Here is a 22599-nt window from a genome sequence, read left to right as displayed (position 1 = left end):
CAGCGTAGGCTCTGACAATGGGTCCAAGGATTTCATCCCAATACCTAATGGCAGACAGGGTGCCATTGTCTAGCCTGTAGAGGTCTGTGTGTCCCTCCATGGATATGCCTCCCCAGACCATCACTGACCCACCACCAAATCGGTCATGCTGAACGATGTTACAGGCAGCATAACGTTCTACATCGCTTCTCCAGACCCTTTCATGTCTGTCACGTGCTCAGGGTGAGCCTGCTCATCTGTGAAAAGCACAGGGCCCCAGTGGCAGACCTGCGAATTCTGGTGTTTAATTGCAAATCCCAATCGTCCTCCACGGTGCCGGGCAGTGAGCACAGGGCCCACTAGAGGACGTCGGGCCCTCAGGCCACCCTCATGAAGTCTGTTTCTGATTGTTTGATCAGAGACATTCACACCTGTGGCCTGCTGGAGGTCATTTTGTAGGGCTCTGGCAGTGCTCATCCTGTTCCTCCTTGCACAAAGGAGCAGATAGCGGTCCTGCTGATGGGTTGAGGACCATCAACGGCCCTGTCCAGCTCTCCAAGAGTAACTTCCTGTGTCCTTGAATCTTCTCCATGATCTTGAGACTGTGCTGGGAGACGCAGAAAACCTTCTGGCAATGGCACGTATTGATGTGCCATCCTGGAGGAGTTGGCATGCCTGTGCAACCTCCTATAGGGTCCAGGTATTGTCTCATGCTACCAGTGGTGACACTGACTCTAGCCAAATGCAAAACTAGTGAAAAACAGTCAGAAAAGATGAGTAGGGACAAAAATGTCAGCGGCCTCCACCTGTAACACCATCAGGCCCGGATTTCCCACAAGGCCACGGAGGCCCGGCCTCGGGGCGGTGACCTCAATTGATGGGGAGGGGGGGTTGGCGGCGCAGGGGGGGGGGCATATTGTGGAACCCGGCCTTGGGGCGGCTGGGAGAGTAAATCCGGCCCTGAACACCATTCCTATTTTGGAGCTTGTCTCATTGTTGCCCATCTAGTGGACCTGTGGTTAATTTCCTCAACACCAAAGCAGCTGAAACTGATTAACAACCCCCTCTGCTACTTAACTGACCTGATCAATATCCCGGGAGTTTCATTGACTTGATGTTATACTCTGAAAGTGTTCCTTTCATTTTTTTGAGCAGTGTATAACTAGCTATAACTAGCCTAGTCTAACATTTTTGCATGTGCTCTTTTTGTGCTATATGCACTTCTCTATTTTACAACCGTTATTAGTACAGCATCTTTTAGACTGCATTAGCTGCAAATTGTCCACTTACAGGAACAATTGTTTTTTGAGACTTCCTTTGTAGCCTAATTGCTGAAGAACAGATCATATTGTGGTCTCTGTGTTACATTTCATATTATTTGCAGGCTGCCATTTGTTACAGCGACATTTTCAAAGCGACCGTAAGAATTCTTTAATTGAACTGCGGCACTACACATTTACATTGTTATCATGGATTCTGTGGTAATTGGGTCAGGTGAAAATTGAGTGTTTGCAACCAAATGCATGCAATTTACTCACACCTTGGTATCAGAAAATGACTGTTAGATGTAGAAGAATTCCCTCCACGAGTATGGTTTCCATCACTGGAGCCTTTTTTTTTAAATCCGATTAACCGATTAATCGAACTTAATAATCGGCCAACTAATCGATTATGAAAATAATCGTTAGCTGCAGCCCTAGTTTCCAGATGCTCGCAGCTAAATTAGAACATTTAAAGAAGATCTGCCAAATGTTAATGTATTTCAGCACTAGCATAAATCTATAGCAGTCACAAATTAGGCAGGATTTATTCAAGCAAAAAATGCATTTGCTGCTACCTTACTGCAAGGTTTGACTATTGGCCTGTGACGGAATATTATTTGACGTGAAGCTGTGCAAGCACATTCTATACACATTCTAGTGCATTTTGACCGAGTGTGAATGATTTGTCAATCAAGTAACCAATAGAATCGGATGCCTATTTCATTAAAATCTGTGACTTGCTCAGAAAAGGACTCGCACCAGTTTTGTTTATTTGCAACACCCATTCTTGCAATCAAGGACACCCGGTATTTGACATTTTGGAAAAATAAACACACAAGACTTTTAAAGGAGAACTATGGGGCAATGCTTTGGGGTTTTTTTTTCTCCATAGTTCACCTCAAGGTCACGGGAGGATATATACTGTGTCCTCCCATGATCCACCTTGCTGGCTGATTGACAGCTGGCTCTGCCTCTCAAGGCAGAGACATATGTGCCGCCCCCTCCCCTCTCCGTTCCTCCACTCAGTGCGGAGGATCGGAGAGGGAAGGGGGGATCTCTGTAGGAATTAGTGACTGGCGGTCACCGCTCTCTGCAGGGAGATGATCGAGAAGTGAGCAGATCGGTGGTATGGGTTCGCTCAGTTCCCTATCTATAGAGTCGACATGTGACTGTTTCGATGTCACACGTCGGCTTAAACTATGGGGATGAGTGTAATTCACTCACCTCATAGTTCTCCTCTAAAGAGCATCTTAAGCCAAATGCAGGCCTTTTATATATTGCAGCTTACCAGTGGTGGTTGCGTTGGTTTTCTTTTTCCAGACTTCTTTTTCTTTTCAGCTTGTGATCCTGCAGATAACACCCTTCCTGTCCTAGGCTTACTGCTTACTCACTGTATTGTATGTGTTGAAGTAGCTTTGTTACCCGGGGTCAGCACTACAGAACACATCCCCTTCTCATTACAGAGATAGTCAGGGACAGTGGTAACTGATACAAGTGCAGCACAGGAGGTTATATGCTCACAAAATTGTATGGAGGGTCAACAGGGTTTTTTTTATTTGCACAAAAGTGCTTTCAGTGGTATATGTATACCATATGAAGCAGTATATTTATACCATATTCAATGGTATATTATTTAAAGTGACACTAAACTCAGGAGTTAAAGGATTATTAAACCCTCAGTGTTTTTTGCATACATCTACTGCTAGCAAGCATTAGATATATGCAAAAACATTAAAAAAAACTTTTCAAAAAGGTTTAAACTTACCTGTGTGTTCGCCGTATGCTCCCGTCCGAACATCTGAAGAGTCTCGGGCGGCCGCAAACGAACTTGGGGTGGGCGCATGCACAGTTCAGATCTTTGGCCGGGAGATGAGGAGAGACGCAAGGTAAGTCTCTATGGAGCAGCATGCACCCGCACAGACACCATGGGACAGGGAGTCCCAGGGAGAGAGAGGAGTTAGCGCTGGAGGGACAGCTCAAAACTACAGAAAAGAAGATGATGATCGGCTCAAGAGGCATAATTTAAGGTAAATTCTTTCATTGTGGGGGGGGGATTTCTCCTTTACTCTCACTTTAAACCTTAAAAATGCATTCAAGTACCTTAACTAATAACAAAAATGTATCTTATTTGTGCATCACTCTGCTGTATATCCTCAAATTATCTCTGAATTGGTGCTGCCACTGTCCTTCCTTCTAGAGGGTGGCTACTTTTGTTCCCCATGGTCCCATTGTGTGTTCTAAAGTAGCCACCGCTCCAAGCTCGCTCCAAATGCTCGTACTCGCCCAAATGCTCCGATGCTTACCCCTGATAGCGGAAATTCCGATCAGAGGGAGATTTCCTCTTACCGGCAGTGCCACGAGGGAACATAGAACTAGCTTCCAGGCCAATCAGGAAGCAGGACGGCGGGTAATGACCCACCCCCCAGTTTCCTGATTGGCACGGGAAGCCAGACCCATGCTGTTTGACTGGCTCAATGCTGACTGACCAGGAAGCTGGCTCCATGCTCCTGGAAATATCGGTACTCATACTCCATACCGAAAAAACAGTATTGGTGCATCTCTAGTATACATACATTTTTTTTTTAAATGTTGAGAATCAAGTTACCTTTTTTGTTTTGTTGCTTAATTTAAAAAAAACTAAAATGGAAGCCCTCTTCAGCCCTGTAAAGAAAAGGGTTAATCCTCAACTATACCGCTGACCACACAGTGCTCCGCTGAGCACCAGGCATCTGATAAACCTGCCCCTGTAGCCCTGCAACGGAGCAAAGACTATCAGTGGCATGGTTGGTGGGACAGTGTCTTATAATTTGTGTTGTTGCCTCTCTTGTGCACTGTCTTGCTTTGTGGTGAAGTTGGTAATCTCCCCAATATGGTGCACCTGGGGGTAGTATTCTCTTTCATAGAAAGCAATTGCCCCGTGTAAAGAAAGTAAACTTTTTTCCCTGCTGCCATCAGGCTGATATAAACAAAGAATTGTAAAATACTGTTTGTTATCCACTCTGATATCTAACATGCAGGAAACTAAATGTGGTTGAATAAATACTGCATCTGGCAGTGTATCTGCTTGTGGTCAGTTGTCACACTCACAATCTACATTTTTTTTTTAATCTCAGTTTGTTGCATGGGTTAGATTTGGTTATGTACATTAGTGACCCCCTTTCACACCTATTCACACCATCAACACCTGCTCTGAAAGGGAGTATAGTGTCTAAAGGTGGCCATACACTTTACAACCCTCGCAAGACTTTTGTCTTGCGAGGGTTGTAAAGTACTTAAAAAAAACGCACGATCTGCCCATCTTGGACAGGCAGATCATACTTGCGATCATCGCAAGCCCGCCCCCCTGAGGGGCGGGCTTCCGATGACTGTAATGAGGGGCAGGCTTCCGATGACTGCAAACGGGCAGTGTGCACGTGCGCACACCGGCCCGTTCGGCAGTTGTCGAACCAGCAGGCCACTAACTCGGCGAGAATCGTACGATTCCCGGCGGGTTTTCTAGCCTGCTGGTTCGACGGAAGACGTGCGACCGTACAGTAGAAACGGTCGCACGCCTTCCATACACTGCACGATTCTCGCACGATCGCAGGATTTCCCGCGATTCTCGTACGAGAATCGTGCAGTGTATGGGCACCTTAATGGCTCAGTGCCTACCCATCCTTTTACATTGCATGCAGGATTCATTCCACCAAACACTATGCTGATCATTTGACATTCATTGCTTCTTATAACATTCTTTCCTGCTGAAAAGGTGCAGGAAAACTGTGTAACAATACCTGGAGTAACATCTTCTGTGTGGACATAGCCTAAGATCTCCAGCTCTTACAGGACAGAGATACCTGCTGCCATTTCCTTGGACCCCAGTTCCTATGTTTTCGTGCATAGTTTAGTCACTTGGCCTTGTTTACACTTCGAAGGTATGGCTTTTTGGTTGCAAATTTTCCATGAAGACCACTTCTGGCCAGACTTCTCTGGACTTGAGATGGGTGTACCTGGGTCCTCCAAGTTGGTGCTGATGGCACTGCTGGAGATCTTCTGATGTCAAAGGGAACTAAGCACAATGTGTCTTTCTTCTGCTGCTTTAAAGGAGAACTACCGTATGAGGTGTGATTTTCACTCAACCTCATAGTTCGAGCCGACGTGTGACAATGAAACTGCCACACGTCGGCTCAATACATCGGGAAGTGAGCGAACACATAGTCGCTCGCTCACTTCTTGATCCTGGCCCTGCAGAGAGCTGTGACTGTCGCTCACGGCTCCCTGCAGGGATTCCCCCCTCCCCACTCCGATCCTCCAGTGCTGAGTGGAGGAACGGACGGGGGAGGGGGCAGGTACAGCTGGCTCTGCCTCTATATAGGCAGAGCCAGCTGTCAATCAAGCAGCTGGGTGGATCTCGACAGTAATGTCGGGATCCGTCCCGGCTGCGGCGGTCTCAGTATACCGCGAGCTGTAGCATCACAGACAGTGAGCAGTTCCAGCACTAGTGGAGTCCTAAAATGGCTCTGGAACCCACAGCAACTATCCCAGTGTCATTTTAAAATGGCGGCTGGGACTCGAGGGGTTAAAGGAGAGTTGCTACACAATCAAGTAAATCTACCCTGCTGCAACAATAAAATGTGTTCTGTTGAGCTGAGTCATCATGCAGCTTCTGAAATTTCTTTATTGCCATCTTTGCCCTGTTCTTCCTGAGCACTCGCTCTATTTCTTTTGTTATAATTCTCTTAAGTGAAAAATGCATCTTAAATCTCTCTATAAAAGACTTACACACCAGCTTCTGCGGTTATTTTCCATTTTTTTAGTTTGCCGCATTTTGTTGGTGATAAACATTTATCAGCCATGTGCCAATTCTACATTTACTTTATACATTTTTAATAGATTTAGTAACACATTCTGTATTTTGACTTAATTGACCTACCTTATCTTTTTCTAACTTGGGTAATGGGACTTTTATGATAGTTAAACATATTATGACCATAAAACAAACTCTGGAGTAAAAAGGGACCTATACCTCCTTTCACTAAAAATCACCTCAGCATGTAGCACTTCATGGTGATAAGAAATCATCTTGTATTCATAAGCTAAACCTATTTTTCTTTCACTTATTGTTTTTCCACTTCCAGGTTCTCTTGTGCATTAGTGATGTAATCGTGCCCAAGCTTTGCACTCTGGGAAGGTTAAATCAGCAGAGCATTGCTGGGAAATCTCTTCTGTAGTCTCATGAGATCTCAGGGAAAAGCATTTTCTTCCCCTTAGATGATGTGCATGGTCACATGTCATAGGCACATGTGCAACAGTAGGAAGGTGGTAATGGGAGATGCATTACTCTGCCCTTAGTAAAATTGGCCACTGTCAGAAGAATGGGTAGGAATAGAAAAATAAAGTATGCAAAGAATAGAAAGCCTGTAACTATCCATAAGTATCTGTTTGTAGATTAACATTACTAAACATTTCTTATAGTGTACTTGTTGTCAATTCAAAGATGAGGGTAAAGTTCCTTTTAAATCTTCCAAATGCATTCAAGTACCTTAACTATTAACAAAAAATTTATCTTATTTGCGTATCACTCGGCTGTAGATCCTCAAATCATCTCTAAAATTGGTGCTGACACTGTCCATCCTTCTGGAGGGTGGCTACTTTTGTTCCCCATGGTCCCTGTGTGTCTTGTAAAGTAGTCACCACTCCATGCTACCTCCTGCGATGGACTACAATCTAACGCTTAGTTTGCTAATTTGACCGCAAAAGTGGAAGTGCACGTTAAGACAAAGGCTCAGTAGAAGTTCAGCTTAATCTCCCCACTCCCTTGCATTGCAGGGCGAAATTCAGTTTAGAGGATTTATTATTTTTAATTGTGCTATGTGAATGATAAGCATGTAACAAATATAAAATAGTTATCACATTTTGGCTGCAAAAGTGAAAATACACTTTTTCCGGCCACCTAAATTAGGACCCGGAGACTGCCAGATGACCCCGCTCGGAGCGCCGCCCACCGGAGCAGCAGTGCCGCGACGCTCGGCGAGGTAAGTAAGAAGAAACCTGACCAGCTCGAGACGCTGACTCGAGTATAAGCCGAGGGGGGCACTTTTCAGCAAAAAAAAAAATGGGCTGAAAAACTCTGTTTATACTTGAGTACATACGGTAACTAGTTTTGTGACAACACAAGCTGTATCAATTTATAAGCATGATTCTTTTCTTACTTCAGACCCACAATCTACAGTTGTTGTTCTCAGCCTGTGTGACTTCAAGACCCACATTTGTCCTTGGTCATTAAGTCATGACCCAAGTTGCTCTGCACTGGAACATACGGCATTGCCGTGTGGGCGATAAAACTGTCGGCGAGAGGTGCATTTAGGATGACATTCAAATGAATCGCAATGCACCCTCCCGCACCAGAAGGTAGGTGCGATTGCGTGGTACAGTGTGTTAATCGTACAGGACTTAAAAAACACCGACAGACACACACAACCACAGACATTCTCATACATACTCCAAAACGTTTATATATATATATATATATTTATATTTATTATATTATATTTTTTAAGATCCTTCCAGTCTCCCTACCTTTATGAGAACTGGAGTGGATCATCATTAGGGCTGCAGCTAACAGTTATTTTCAAAATCGATTTATTTAGCCGATTTTATTAAGTTTTAATAATCGGATTAATAAAATGGCTCCAGTGATGGACTACTAGTTTGTATTGAGATTGTAGTCCATCATGGTAGCAAGCTTGGAGCGGTGGAAGTAAAAATAAAGTGTGGTGTGCAATATATCAAATGGAAAGTGTAAAATTATACAGCAATGAATGCAGAATGGCACTGGCTATAGAGGACTACAAACCCCAGCAATAGTACATTATACAGCGCAATACAGAATACCACCAGCTATAGAGGAATACAACACATCCCAGCAATAGTGCATTATAACTGGTGGTATTCTGCATTGCGCTGTATAATGCATTTGCTGGGATTTGTTGTATTCCTCTATAGCTAGTGGTATTCTGTGTGCATTGCGCCGCTGTATAATGTATTCTTGCTGGCTGGGATTTGTTGTATTCCTCTCTAGCTGGTGGTATTCTGCATTGCGCTGTATAATGATTATACAGCACAATGCAGAATATACCACCAGCTAGAGAGGAATACAACAAATCCCAGCAATACAATATACATACAGTGTATATTGTATTGCTTTGATTTGTATTCCTCTATAGGTGATGGTACATATAAAGCGCAATGTACCATCAGCAATAGAGAATACAACAGTTCCCACAGCAATACATAAAAAAAAAACAATTGGGTAGAGGGTTTTGGCAATCTTGCTTTTAGATGCGAGATCGTGGGCCTGTCGGGGGCCGTTCCTCCTTGATCGTTGACGGACAGCAGCGTATCAGGGAGCTCAGAGTGGGGAGAAAAGGAGAGAGAAAAGAAAGAAGAGGCGTGTCTGGTGAGCAGCTAGGGTCATGTGTGGAGCCTCGAGCAGGGTAAACTAAATCGATAGCCGACTAATCGATGATGGAAAATATTGACAACGTTTTCCATAGTAGATTTTAAATCGACTACTTCGATTTAGTTGTTACAGCTCTCTAATCATAAGCCTGGAGTCCAGTGGGGCTGCTGTGCTGTGATGGAGCTCCATCCATATGTGCATTGTTTGTACAGCTCCCTTGCGTACCCTGTAAAGGTCCCAGGCACAAGAATGTGATGTCACTCCGGTCCAGGCATGTGAGGGAGCTGTAAGCAATGCACGTATGGATGGAGCTCCCTGGTGACCAATACACCCACCACACCTCAAGCGACCCACTAGTTGAGAGCCACTAATCTACAGAATATAGATATGCTTTATTTTGGTGCCTACAAGAGCAAAAATTACACACTTTTCACATCTATCGCTGACTTCAGTGGTTTGCTTATGCAAAAAAATTATGTTTCATACTCAAAAAAAAACTTCCCTTTTTAAAGCTATCATGCACATTTTTCAGGAGCTACCACTATATCCACAAAGGCCAGCTTACCCAATATGCTGTCTCTGCATCCACGCTGTGAGTGCACAGTCCATGTTCTTCTGCACTGTCTGTAATTTAGGAAACAAGATGACCACATCCCAAATCCAGCAGATAAAACTTCACTTCAATAACGTTCAATGCATTTCGACCTGCTAGTTTGATTTTATCCTTGCTCAGTTGGTGTCGAAATAGAAATAAAAGTTTAGTTTGTTGGATTTGGGGTCTAATATTGAATATTACAACAGTATTGTTTTAGGCAGCTTGTGATGTTTTTAACAGCACCCATTTTGAATGGTTTGCTAGCTAAGCCAAAACCACACTGGACCCTTTTTTGGGAATGCAGAGTATTTTATTGCCTTGCAGTGAAGTTGTTGCCTTTTAGTGCGTTTGGCTACCATTTTATGTAATCCATTGTTGCCGGACTTGAAACTTGGTCTGCCTCCTAAACTACATGCTGTCTTACTCTCTGCTTGATGTATGGCTGATCAAATTCATGTGGCCGGTTTGAATCTATTTAGTGACTATAAAGCTGGTCTTATGGCTGAACAAAGAAAAGAGAACACATTCCTCCATGAACGCTTATGAGTGTTGATCGAGGAGTCCCCACTGTTTGCAATGTATTGCGACAGCAGCACAGGTCGCTCGTTGGCTCCCGGCTCTGTTCATTTGTAGATTTTCTGACTGGCTCCTTCGATCAGCTGATTGAGGATTGCTGGCTGAAATGGTGGCGACCAGCAGCACCCACTGTTCAAACTTCGCCCAGTTCCTGAAGGACCAGGCGAAATTCACATAATGTATGGCCAGCTTAAGAAACCTCTTTGTTCAGTTTGATGCATCAGGCATTATCTGATGCGAGACAGTAAGGAACCCACAGTAGATGTTTGTGGGAAATGTTTCCTGCGTTACAAACAGTCAAGTAGCTGAAGGTCCAAGATTACTAAAGGAAATCAGCAGTGCCCTGATAGAAAACAGAAGCCCTAAGCAGGTAGCTTGAGTTCCCTGTGTTTTCAGTTCTGACATTTATATAACTTCGTTATACCAAGCAAACGTTTGTTGTGCTCTTAGGCCTCGTTCACACCTGCAATGACACCTTTTAAACGTTTTTGGGCTCATTTTTAAATACACATGCGTGCATGTAATGATTGTATATGGTATAATTCACACTGTACCTTTTTACCTGCATTTAGGTGCATCTAGTTTAGCTTCATGTAGACGAAACAGAATTTTGTGCATTCAGGGGAAGTTTAGGTACTCTGCATGCAAACGCATGTAAATACAATTACAAAAATGCAGGAGAAATTGACCTGGGAAGCAAAATGTCGTTTATAATTCCCAGTTAAGTGTGTGTGTGTGTGTGTGTGTGTGTGTGTGTATTTACACACGCCCCAAACGTAGGAGGCCAGTGTGAATGTAGTTTTACCAAGGAACGTTTTATATATTTCATCATAGGTGTTGCAATATGGGACATTCTTACATGGGAACTTCCTTTTTTTTTGTTCTGCTTAAAGTAAAATTGTGTTTTCGATTTACATAGTTACATAGTTACATAGTATTTGAGGTTGAATAAAGACATTAGTCCATCAAGTCCAACCTATTAGGATCTCATTCTAGGAGTACCTGTACACCTGTATATTACGGTCCCTTAAGAAATCGTCCAAAAGTTTCTTGAACAATTCCACATTCTTTGCTGAAATCACTGTCTGTGGCAGTGAGTTCCAGACCCTAACTGATCTTACTGTGAAGAACCCCCTTCGCCCCTTGTGCTGGAATTTTTTTTCCACCAATTTTAGGTGGTGGCCTCTAGTTTTTGTAACGGAGTTAATTTTAAACAGTTTATCGCTAATGTTGCTACCACCATTGAACATTTTGTACATGGAGATCATATCCCCCCTTAATCTCCTCACCTCCAATGTGAACATGTTTAAATTTAGTAGCCTTGTCTCGTAGCTCTGGTCCTCCATACCCCTAATTAGTTTGGTTGCCCTCCGCTGGACTTTTTCCAACTCAAGGACATCTTTTCTTAGTACTGGTGACCAGAACTGGACCGCGTACTCCAGATGAGGTCGAACCAATGATCTATAAAGTGGCAAAATTATAGACTTGTCCCTGCAATACATCCCCTTTTTAATACAGGACAAGACCCTGCTAGCTTTGTTTACAGCAGCCTGGCACTGCAAACTACCTTTCAGTTTGTGGTCTACAATGACCCCCAAATCCTTCTCCATTTCTGACTTCCCTAGCGGCATACCCATAATTGTATAACCCATTTGTTTATTTTTAATTCCAAAGTGCATTACTTTGCATTTATCGACATTAAACCTCATCTGCCACATTAATGCCCACTCCCCTATTTTATCCAGGTCCTCCTGTAATGTTATAATGTCTAAGTCCGTGTCTATTACCCTCCCAATTTTGGTGTCATCCGCAAACACGGAAATATCGCTGTTAACACCCTCCCCGATGTCATTAATAAATAAGTTGAACAATATGGGACCCAGCACAGAACCCTGAGGCACACCGCTCATTACACTAGCCCAGTCTGAAAAGGTGCCATTTACAGATACCCTCTGGACCCGTTCCCGTAGCCAGTTCTCTATCCACGTACACACCACCCAATCTATGCCCATAGCCCTCAGCTTGTGTAGCAAGCGTTTGTGTGGTACCGTATCAGATTTAGCTTGATATAGTTTAGATTTTTGCTTTCTTCTTCTTTCTTTTTTTTTTTTTCCACATGTATAAGGTCTGCATTCTGCACAGTCAAACATGACCCACATTACAAACAAAAAAATCCAGGGCTAGTTCACACCAAGCTCGTTGCAGAGCAGTTACAGATCAAAACTGCATCCAATGGTATTTTGGGCTCTAGTTCACACCGCAGTGTTCTGTTCCAGAGCATGTAAAAAAACTGCAGCAAGCCCTATTTTTCCTGCTCTGGAACGCATGCAAACGCATCAAAAACATGTGCAAGCGCCCTGGGACGCACTGAAACCCAATTTTAAACAAAAAATATTTTTTTTTAACCAAAAACGGCCCGGAACGCATCAAAAAAGCGGTATAACACACTGCACTGCGTGTGCAGAAACTCATGCAGATCTGGTCTGCATTTGGTGTGAACAAGCCTAAGACTTCTCAATTTATAAACAACTAGTTTACAACCTGCTACTAATTCTGATCCTTGCTGCACTTGACACAGCAGTAAGTGGTATTAAAATAAATAAAAAGCATGGCTACACCCAGGATGGAAAAGATAGTGTTGCAGGTAATTGGTCCTTAGTTGGGGTGGCAGTAGCATTTTTTAGGCTTTTTTATTTATTTTAACCTGGTGATCCTGCCAGTAACCCATTTCCTGTCCTAGGGTTCCCACACTCATTCACCGTACTGTATCTGTGGAGAAGCAGCGTTGTCATCCTAAGACAGCACTGTAATAACCTCCCCTTTTCCTCTTCCCACAGATAGATACAGATACAGATACACAGACAGCAAAGATAGCTGAGAACAGCGTAACTCAATGTAGCACAAGAAATTATCAGCTGACAGGAAGTTTTTTTTTTTTTTTAAATAACTATATTACAGTAAGACGTATTCCGGTAATGTACATTTCTGAATTTGTTGTAAGCTGCTTTACATAAATGATGCTGCCGACGTTTTGATGCCGTTACAAACTGAAAAGGCAGAAAGTAAAGCTGTAGTCCGTATTGTGATGTATTACTTTCTTAGCCTCGCCCTGTACAGAGATTTTCCTCAGGGGATAACAACCTAAGCACCAGCAGAGTTAGAATGATAGTCACTGGGGCAGGTTAACTCCGCAGTTAACCATGTGGATACACGCACAGCAACTGCTGCTTTGTGCTTTAAAAGAAAGATGCACCATTCGCAGAATCTGATTTTGGAATTCTGACCTTTTTTTAAAGGCCCATTTGTACTATGCAGTGAGTGTTTGTTTTTTTTTTCCCGCACCGGACCAACCAACTCTCAGGCCTCGTTCACACCAGATGCATTGCATTCTGGCCAGAACACACTGCCGCGCTTTGCGGCTGGCTCACTTTTTTGTGGAGCAGGAGGGGATGTGTCAGTCCATTGAAGTTAATGGCACCGTAGCCACGGCCTCCGGCCACACGGGATCCCAAGGCACATTATGTCCGGTCCGAAAAAAAATGCTGCAACCACAATTTTTTTCGGACCTCAGGCAAAATGTGCCTTGCGATCCCGTGCGGCCGATCGCATTGCAGCCAGAGGGCGTGGCTACAGTGCCATTCACTTTAATAGACCGACACGCCCCCCCCTGCCCCAGAATCAGGCCGGAATGCACTGCATCTGGTGTGAACAAGGCCTTAGGGCACTTGGAATACAATTGCTTTTACACTACAACGTGGGAGTGACCAAGTGCAGTGCTGTGGGCTACAATAAAATGCAGACCTACTACATTTTTCAGCAGCACACTGGATGCCCCCAGATGTCACCGCACCAAACCACAGTGTAAAGCACTGCCAGCAGAGACCTGGATGGAGTGTATACTTTCTACACTCCAAATAAAGTTAAGAAAGAAAAAAGTAAATAGTGCCTTGCGTTTTAACAACTTAAGCCACAGCAGTTCACTGCTGCCACCTAGCAAACGCTAGTAGCATGTCACGTTTTAGCAGGCAGCTAGTGTGAACGAGCTGTACGACGAGTGTAAACCACTCGTTGCCACACCCCGACAGGACTGTAACGGAATTCAGATGCATTTTGCGGAAGCAGTCCCCTTCCTCAGCTGACATAGATGTGTATTGGACTAGACTGTTTTATGACCAGTTTATAACGGCAATTTATGACCAGGCCAATAAAAGTATTTTCCAGATCCTAAGTAGGGTTTGATTTTCTGCAAATGAGAGTGGCACTGTGTGCAATATGACCCATTCTCATCACACATTTTTAAGTTGTCAGACCTCATCATCATCACACGTTATGTTCTAGCTGAAGTCACAGCTTTTTATTTATATTACAGATCAAATCGTTAATTACTCAATAGGCAATTCGCTAAGTATTATGGGGTTTTATAGTAATAATAATTTTTTGTATTGAGGAATAAGTACTTTAAGAGGAGTCCCTAAAAAAAGAGACCACAACACCAGTGCCCGAGACTAGTAGACATACTGTAGGCCTCTGTAGCACCCCTTATACCTTGGTGGGCTTTCTAGCATTGACTTAGATTTTAGTTCTTGATGTGATTTTTGTCTTTTACTCCGAGAAACCTGTTTATATTCTTGAATATTTAGTACTGTTGTAGTTATGCTATAATTAAATTTGATCTAATGCTCCTTTTTGTTTTCTAGGTGTGGAGTTGGTTGACACAAAGCCTGCACCATGCGTGAATACAAGCTGGTTGTCCTTGGGTCGGGTGGTGTTGGAAAGTCTGCACTGGTAAGATTTTTCTTTTACGATTACAAATTTATTGGACTTATGTCAGGGCTATGATAAAAATGTATATGGAGAAAAATGGAATGACCACAATGTATGAGCCTGACCTGTTCTGTGACCACACACAACAGTTTGCTCTTGTTAGGCTATCCTGTGTGATCTGTTCTTTTCATTTTTTCAATCCTCAAAGACCTTGATATGTGCTGCTTCCCCTTTAATTGGAATTAAGAACCTGCTAAACATGTCCCCAATGTCACCCAGCCTGGCCGCCTTCGGGTGGAACAAGCATTGAACTAGTGCCTGTGGATACAGTGCAGGCCTTGTATCATGAATCAGTTGCACTCCAAAATATAACTGGACTTGTGAACTTCCACTAAGATGAAAACCTCTGTGGGAAAAACCCCTAACCCTTATGGGCAGACACTCGCCAAATGATATGTGACCTTTTAAATAAGAAGGTCTTATGCGCTGATTCAGGGCCTCAAGCGAAGACAGTACTCTCCAGATCTCCTCGCTGACATAATTCCTCATTGTACATATTACTCCGCACGCATTGAATGAGGGAAAAGTGAAGGAGAGATCTCAGTGTAAAATATCCTTTATTAAATGAGCAAATGAAAACAACCCATATACTCAGAGTTGTTTGTTTACCTCAATAGGGGGCCATATTTATCTCTAAAGGTGCCCATACACCTTACGATTATCGGACGAAACTTATCGTCCGATCGAATAGTCGTACGATTTTCGTATGACAGCCCCATCCTGCCCTGATGATCGCAAGATTAATTTAGCCGTAATTAACGAGAAGCACCTGGACGAAATGCGGTAATTGATTTGTGGTATTTTCGTTCCCGCATGCGCAGTGTAGATCGTACGACTTTTGCCGGTACGATCGAGCAAAGTTTTCAAACATGCTTGACCGCCAAAAGTCATACGATTGTACAGTAATGTCGGTTCGGGCACTCTATTCACACGTACGATTGTCGTTCGAAAAGTCGATCGCATACGATTAAGGTGTATGGGCACCTTTTAGTCTCTCCGAACAGCGCGTCCACAGCTCGTCTAATGTTTCGTCAGTAGCGACGTCCTCAGGAACACCTGGAAATGAGAAAACTGAAAGCAGCACCTAACTGATAAAAAAAACATTTGAAAAAAAGAGGTTGTTTTTAGCTCTTGTAATTTTCCTTCTTAGATTTCCATCCTGAATCTCTCTACTGATTCTGCCGTTATCCGCTTAGTGAAACAGCTCAAATTGAGCAGTTAAAGTAGGACAAAGTGAAAAAGTACAGAAAGCTTTTGTTTTGCAACGTGTAGCAGTTTTGCAGATATTGCTGTAAATCTAAAGCTGCTGGAGACGTGAAGGGGGAAAAAATGGTTGTCTTTGTTTTATAGTTAGCTCTGTTCTTTCTTCTGTCAGATGCCTCATGTCTGTTTGTTCTGGCACAGAGTTCTGTTAGCTCTTGCACAGCCAGTTAAATGTTAATGGGAGAGGGTGCTGGAAAAGAAAGTTTAGACTCCTTGCTCTTGGTGACTGTCAGGTTGCCTATATATGGCTAATAATGCTGCTGTGTTACATTAAAAGGTCTTGCTTCTGGATTGTGTGTATTTGCAAGTCCTATATTGGCTCGCTAAAATCAATACTGCCTGATCGGTTGGATTTTGATGATGTACAAATCAATGTGAAAAAGACTCAGAACCTATATTGGTCAAGCTTGCTGTTTGTTAACCACCACAATTTGTACCCAGATAGCTCTAAACATCTCATGGGTTGTCACCTTTTGTCTTAAGGGACCATGTCAGACAAGCCAGTTGCAGCAGGTACAGAATCCACCTCCTTGGTGTTTTTGTTACTTGGAATCATTGAACTGCTGTCAGTAGAAGGTCTGTTGAAGCAATTCCAGCAATGTGTAACCCGGTTGCTGAGCAACTGATTTATTTTTTATGTGGCGTTTGGAACTAGCAACAGAATTGTCATTCTCGGTAACTACTCAATGTATTTCCAAAGCAGCTGCTGATGATAATGTCATACCAGGGATTAATAGTCGCTTATAAATGTGGTTGGGGGGAACGCTCCTATCCTTCCAGCTTTGGGAATGCCAGTCTTTGTCTGGTGTCTGGACTAGAATCCATAAGAAGAATCTGGCTCAATAAGTTATTTTACAGGTTTTTTTTTTTTCTAATATTTTGTATCAGGGTAATATTTGCTCTAAATCACTTAAGAGGAACTTCAACAAGGAAATTACAAGAATGACAGCTTTAGAAATGCTTAGTAATGACAATCTACAGATACCTCCTAGATAATCGCAGCCTTTTTATTCTTTCCATACCTTCTTTTTCTTTCCCTCTCCATTCTTCTCACAGTGGGCATTTTCACTAAGGGCAGATTAATCGATCTCCCTTTTACTTCCTGGAAATCTGGCACATGTGACTGGGACATGTGACATTGCACATCATCTCAGGAGGGAAAAATGCCTTTCCTTGAGATCCTGTGGGATTTTGCAGTTTACACGGGAGTTTTCCCAGCAATGCATTGTGATGTAGCCTTCCCAGGATGCATCTGTGAGTCCAAGATTACATCACTAATGCCTAAGAGGACCAGGAAGAGGAAAAAATTAAGTAAAAGCAAAAAATGTTTAAAAGAGAACTATGGGGTAAGTATTTTTCCCATAGTCCTCTTTAGGGTCAAGTGAGGACATATACTAACCTCCTCCCGTGACCCAAAGCTCAGTATATAGCCGGCTATTGCCCGCAATATACTGAGAGCGCTGCAGCCGGGACGGATCCCGACAATACTGTCAATATCCAACCAGCTGGCTGATTTGACAGCTGGCTCTGTCTCAAGGCAGAGCCGGGTGTGCCCCCCCCTTCCATTTCTCCACTCAGCGCTGGAGGATCGGAGGGGGGGGGGGGAATCCCTGCGGGGAGCAGTGAATGACACAGTGCAGTGAGATGATCGGAAAGCGAGCGAGCGACGGTATGTGTTTGCTCACCTTCCGATCAATAGATGTGCGACAGCTTCTTTGTCACAGGTCGGCTCCAACTATCCTATACTATTTCACCTCATTGTTCTCCTTTAACTACTGAGTGTAAGATGAGTTAATATCAGCATGCAGAGTTGCATGCTAATGGGATTTTTAATGAAAGGGGATAAAGGTCCACTTTAAGGACTAGTGGGTAGGGCAGCTGTGTTAGAGTGAGCAGAACTGGATGACGTTTAATTTGCTAAAACGCTGTGTATGAAACATTTTTCCCATAAAATATTGTTTTCACTACGGACTATCCGTACTTACGAACCGGGGTCCACAGTTCTCCTAAATGTACCGGCGGCTGCCGGTACATTTAGGAGAACTGTGGCTGCAGCGTCCTGTGTCCCTTCAAATCCGCGCTGCTCTCCCCGCCTGTGTTGGCGGAGGCAGCGGGGACGCAGACCGCTGCATTGCACCACTGCCCCGCGTACCGCCGCTGCTGTCCCGGCCTCCTCTTCCCCTGGTCCAGTCCGTCGGCTTCTCTTCCCCGTTCCGGACGATCCTCCACTCCCCGTCCAGCCGCAGCTCCTCTGCCCCGCCCCCCTGCCTCCTCTTCATCTGCAGGCTGGGAGCCACACCCAGCCTGCTATTGGATATAGTAAAATGCAATAGCCAATAGCAAGCTGGCTATTGCACCCGCCCACTGCCTGCTGTCAATCAGCATGGGAGTACCTGATAGAGAACTTTCTCCTTCAGGCCCCTCCTCTGCTGATTGACAGCAGGCAGTTGCAATAGCCAGCCGGCTATTGCAATTTGCAATAGCCAATAGCAGTCTGGCTATTGCTCAGAGCATTCAAATTAAAAAAAGTTTAAAAAGACAAAAAATTAAAAAAAAAAGTTAAATACAAATTTAAAAATGCAAACAAATAAAAACATTTTTTATAAAAATAGAAAAACTTTTTTGGTGTGTCATTTTAAATAAAACATTTTTTTAATTATTTTATAATCTTCTGAACACCAGGAACAGACAGCAAAACCAACTTCACCCTTCCTTATGATATCCAAAACTGAAAAAAAAAAAAATTTTGGCTGGAGTTGCACTTTAAAATTTACCTGTTCCGACTTGCATACAAATTCAACTTAAGTACAAACCTACAGTCCCTATCTTGTATGTAACCCGAGGACTGCCTGTATTGAGAACAACGTTTGAGATTACATTAACACCTTTATATAAGATTGTAGTGACTGGCTTTAGGTATGCTTTTAGCATACAGTAATTGTGTATAAGACTTCTTGTTGCTGAGCTATAATGTTTACAGTAAGGTCTTGTTTACACCTAGGTGTTTTTAAATGCCCTACACAAGAAATCTCATGATTTCCATGCCCTTGTTCACACCTGAGCAGGAAAACGAAAAAAAAGTACAAGTTCTTTTGGCAGTTTTGAAGCTCATTTCCCCCCCATAGACTTCAATGGAAACGCCAGGAAATGCGCGGCAGAAGCATGTTGCACATTTTCGTGCGCGTGTTTGTCCATTGACTGCAGTGTTTCTTACGCTGCCAGTCAAAACGAACGTCTTCATGTGCGCCCCGTTTCACGCGTGTTTAAAATGTGCCAAACCCGCAATAACCGCACGCTAAACATGTGTGTTTAAACACGCAAAAACAATGCCACCTAGGTGTGAACCGGGCCTTGATTATACGTATTTTGGTTTCATCATAACAGTGGTCAGACCTACCTGCCTGCAGTCCTTTGTGGAGGTTTAGATAATTTGTGTGAGAATGTTTGTTTTATTTTTAATGCAGAATCTTTGAATATAAGCACATTTTTGAACTTGTAAATGTCCTCGACTCTTCAGTCTCGTATGTCATTTTTTTAAAATACAAATATCAACAGAATATGGAAAGTTTCACTCATGCACTTGTTACTTGCTGCCATGTACCATAGGTGTTCTGTTACACAACTAGTGTGTGTTGCTCTTTCTGTCCACTTTGACTACTTAGATCAATATTGTTATATTGGTTATTACGTCTGCACTGCTAATGGGAATAGACAGATGTTGCGTTGCTTTTTCCAGAAACATTTAGATAAGCTTGGAACAGTATGTGACGCCATTACCAGTACAAAGGAGAGATCGTGTGTACTTTATCTGTTTGTACTAGTCTCCAAGGCTTCCTGGTGTGTGTTCAATGGAGGGGAATGTCAGGCTATTGGATAAGTGGGCCTTCTTAATGAGTGGAATTGCACACAAGCTAGTTAGGCCTGGCCACTAAAACCGGCTTCATGCGGAACCCAGTAAGTAATTGGAAGCTGTGGTGTGCTTTAAATGTTTTTGTCATGTGAGGCCAAAACTTTTTCATGTTTTAAAGTAAACATGTTAGTGAGTTAAACTTTTCAAAGTATAAAAGCTGAATAAAAGCAGCCATCACAAGTTGCCTGCCATTCCTTTTATTAGGACTAGTGTACATAAAGCTGGCCGTACACTACATTTCCGAACAAAAGATCTGTCTTTACCACCCGATAATGCCATCAGACACTTGACAAATGTCCCTCGAAACCCTGTTTTATTTTAACATGTTGATTGTGGAATGAATGGAGTTTCCCCGAATAAAACCACAGAAGTTTGTACGCGATGCTCGGCAGGTTTTGAAACATGTTCGTAAGTTTAAAGTCGTGCGACCTTACAGTAGTAGAGGTCGCATGGCTTCCACACACCTTACGATAATCGTACGATCGCGGGATTTCCGCGATTATCGTAAGGTGTGTGGGGACCTTAAGGATTCTCCATGAGGCTTTGCACAGGAAGAGAGAGAGCTGAGGCTAAGGACTGGTATTAAGTGAATTATTTAGGGCTGGCTTCTCATCTGTGCATTGTGATCCTTCAACCTAATGCAAATCGTTGGCTTGTGTTGCCATTCATTTTGAAAAGAAAAGCATTTGCAATGGCACTCCAAAGCACTTGGGATTAGGTTGGGCTTTGTGCTGGGAGCAGCATGGCTTTCGGGGGGGGGGCGGCCCCTTCTTCGGGACGCAGAAGCGATCTGGCGACAGGTAAGTCGCCAGGATCGCTTCTGTTGTAAAGCCGACAGTCGGCTCTACAAGTTTAAACAGAGTCCCGGCGGCAAAAGTCGCCGGAAGTCTGTTTAAACAGCCCCGATGCTGGCGACGTACACTGTACGTCGTCAGTCACGAAGGGGTTAATCCCAATTTGAACAGGTCAAGGCTCTGTGTACAATCCTGGCCTAGGATCCTCAAGAGCTTCACAGGGATCATTTGAAGACCGACACAGGTACTCGCTTCCTAAAGGTGCCCATACACTGCACGATTATCGTACGATAATCGTATGCGATCGGTTTTTCGTACGATAATCGAGCAGTGTGAACGGAGACGTGCGACCGTTTCTACTGTACGGTCGCACGTCTTCTGTCGAACCAGCATGTTCGAAAACCAGCCGGGAATCGTACAATTCTCGGCTGGTTAGAACGGTGCTCGGAAGATAAATGCTGAACGGGCCGGTGTGCGCACGCGCACACTGCCCGTTCAGCATTGCGGTCATCGGAAGCCCGCCCCTCAGGAGAGCGGGCTTGCGATGATCGAGAGTGCGATCTGCCTGTCCAAGATAGGCAGATCGTACGTTTTTTAAATCCCTTTACAACCATCGCAAGACTAAAGTCTTGCGATGGTTGTAGAGTGTATGGCCACCTTCAGCCTTGATTCACACCTAGGCAACAGTGTTTTTGGGCATAGAAACAAACATTTTTGCTGCACGTTTTTGCATGTAAACCGCACATGCATTAAGTCATGCGTTTTTATGAGCAGACTCTATGGAGACAAAACGAGCTGTAATGTGCCAAAAAGAAAATGCTTATTGCGACAAAAGGCTCAGGTGTGAACAGAGGCCATAACAATGAATGGGATTTTTTTTTTTATTCAGCTGCGACAATATGTGTGAACCAGGCCTAACAGCGCACACCAGTGACCCTTCACACTACTGTAAACAGACCGTAAAGAGAAGCAGTCTTATTCGGGTTAATGTCATAATGTAAGACTCTGCATGTTGGTATTAAATTAGGATAATTCTGCAGGCTTTCGTATGAAAAATGTATATTTACTTCTGTATTTAGTTTGTCTGAAGATCACACTTGGTGCCAGGAATCAAAGTGATAATGATGTCAGAACTTTCAATTGCCTGCACTCATTTTAATAAAGCACAGTGAGGGGAATTTATCAAAACTGGAGCAGACAGAATCTGGAGCATCTGTGCATGGCAACCAATCGGCTTCTCTCTGCAGTTCAGTTAAGATTTGAAAGTTAAAGAGAAGCTGATTGGTTGCCATGCACAGCTGCTCCAGATTTTGTCTGCTCCAGTTTTGATAAATCTCCCTCTCTGTCTTCTAAACCTGGCCATACACCTTACAATTATCTGCAGAAAAAGGTGCAACAGATTCCTCCATCTACATCTACACTGTGTGGATGGAGGAATCTCCACCTGGGCCAATCTGTTGCACTTTTTCCATCTGACCACAGAAAATCTGCAGATAATTGTAAAGGTGGCCATACACTTTACAACCATCGCAAGACCTTAGTCTTGCGATGGTTGTAAAGTAATTAAAAAAACTTACGATCTGCCTATCTTGGACAGGCAGATCGTACTTGCGATCATCGCAAGCGCGCCCCCCTGAGGGGTGGGCTTTCCGATGACCGCAATGCTGAACGGGCAGCAGTGTCTCCCGAGCATGCTAAAAACCAGCTGAAAATCGTAGATTCTTTGCTGGTTTTCTAGCGTGCTCCTTAGACAAAAGACGTGCGACCGTACATTAGAAACGATCGCACGTCTTCATTCACACTGCACGATTCTCGTACGATCGCGGGATTTCCCGCGATTCTCGTACGAGAATCGTGCAGTGTATGGGCACCTTAAGGTGTATGGGCACCTTAACTCTATGAGGAGCCGTAACAGTATTTAACTCTAGGAAGAAACTGTTAAATCCACCCTAAAT

The 22599-nt window shown here is 43.6% G+C and overlaps 1 protein-coding gene across 1 annotated transcript in view; it reads left to right on the top strand.

The window, feature by feature from the left end:
- Positions 1–22599, top strand: part of RAP1B (RAP1B, member of RAS oncogene family) — a 74889-nt gene that overhangs the window by 33469 nt on the left and 18821 nt on the right. The window contains exon 2 of the mRNA XM_018576364.1: positions 14551–14638. Coding sequence (XP_018431866.1) covers positions 14582–14638 — 57 coding nt within the window. The 5' untranslated portion in view covers positions 14551–14581. The remainder of the gene's footprint in view (positions 1–14550; positions 14639–22599) is intronic.

Source organism: Nanorana parkeri, unplaced genomic scaffold (assembly GCF_000935625.1).
Source record: "Nanorana parkeri isolate BGI_ZX_2015 unplaced genomic scaffold, ASM93562v1 scaffold65, whole genome shotgun sequence".
NCBI lineage: Eukaryota > Metazoa > Chordata > Amphibia > Anura > Dicroglossidae > Nanorana > Nanorana parkeri.
The sequence above is the reverse complement of the archived record's forward strand: the minus strand, read 5'-3'. Positions and strand labels throughout refer to the sequence as shown.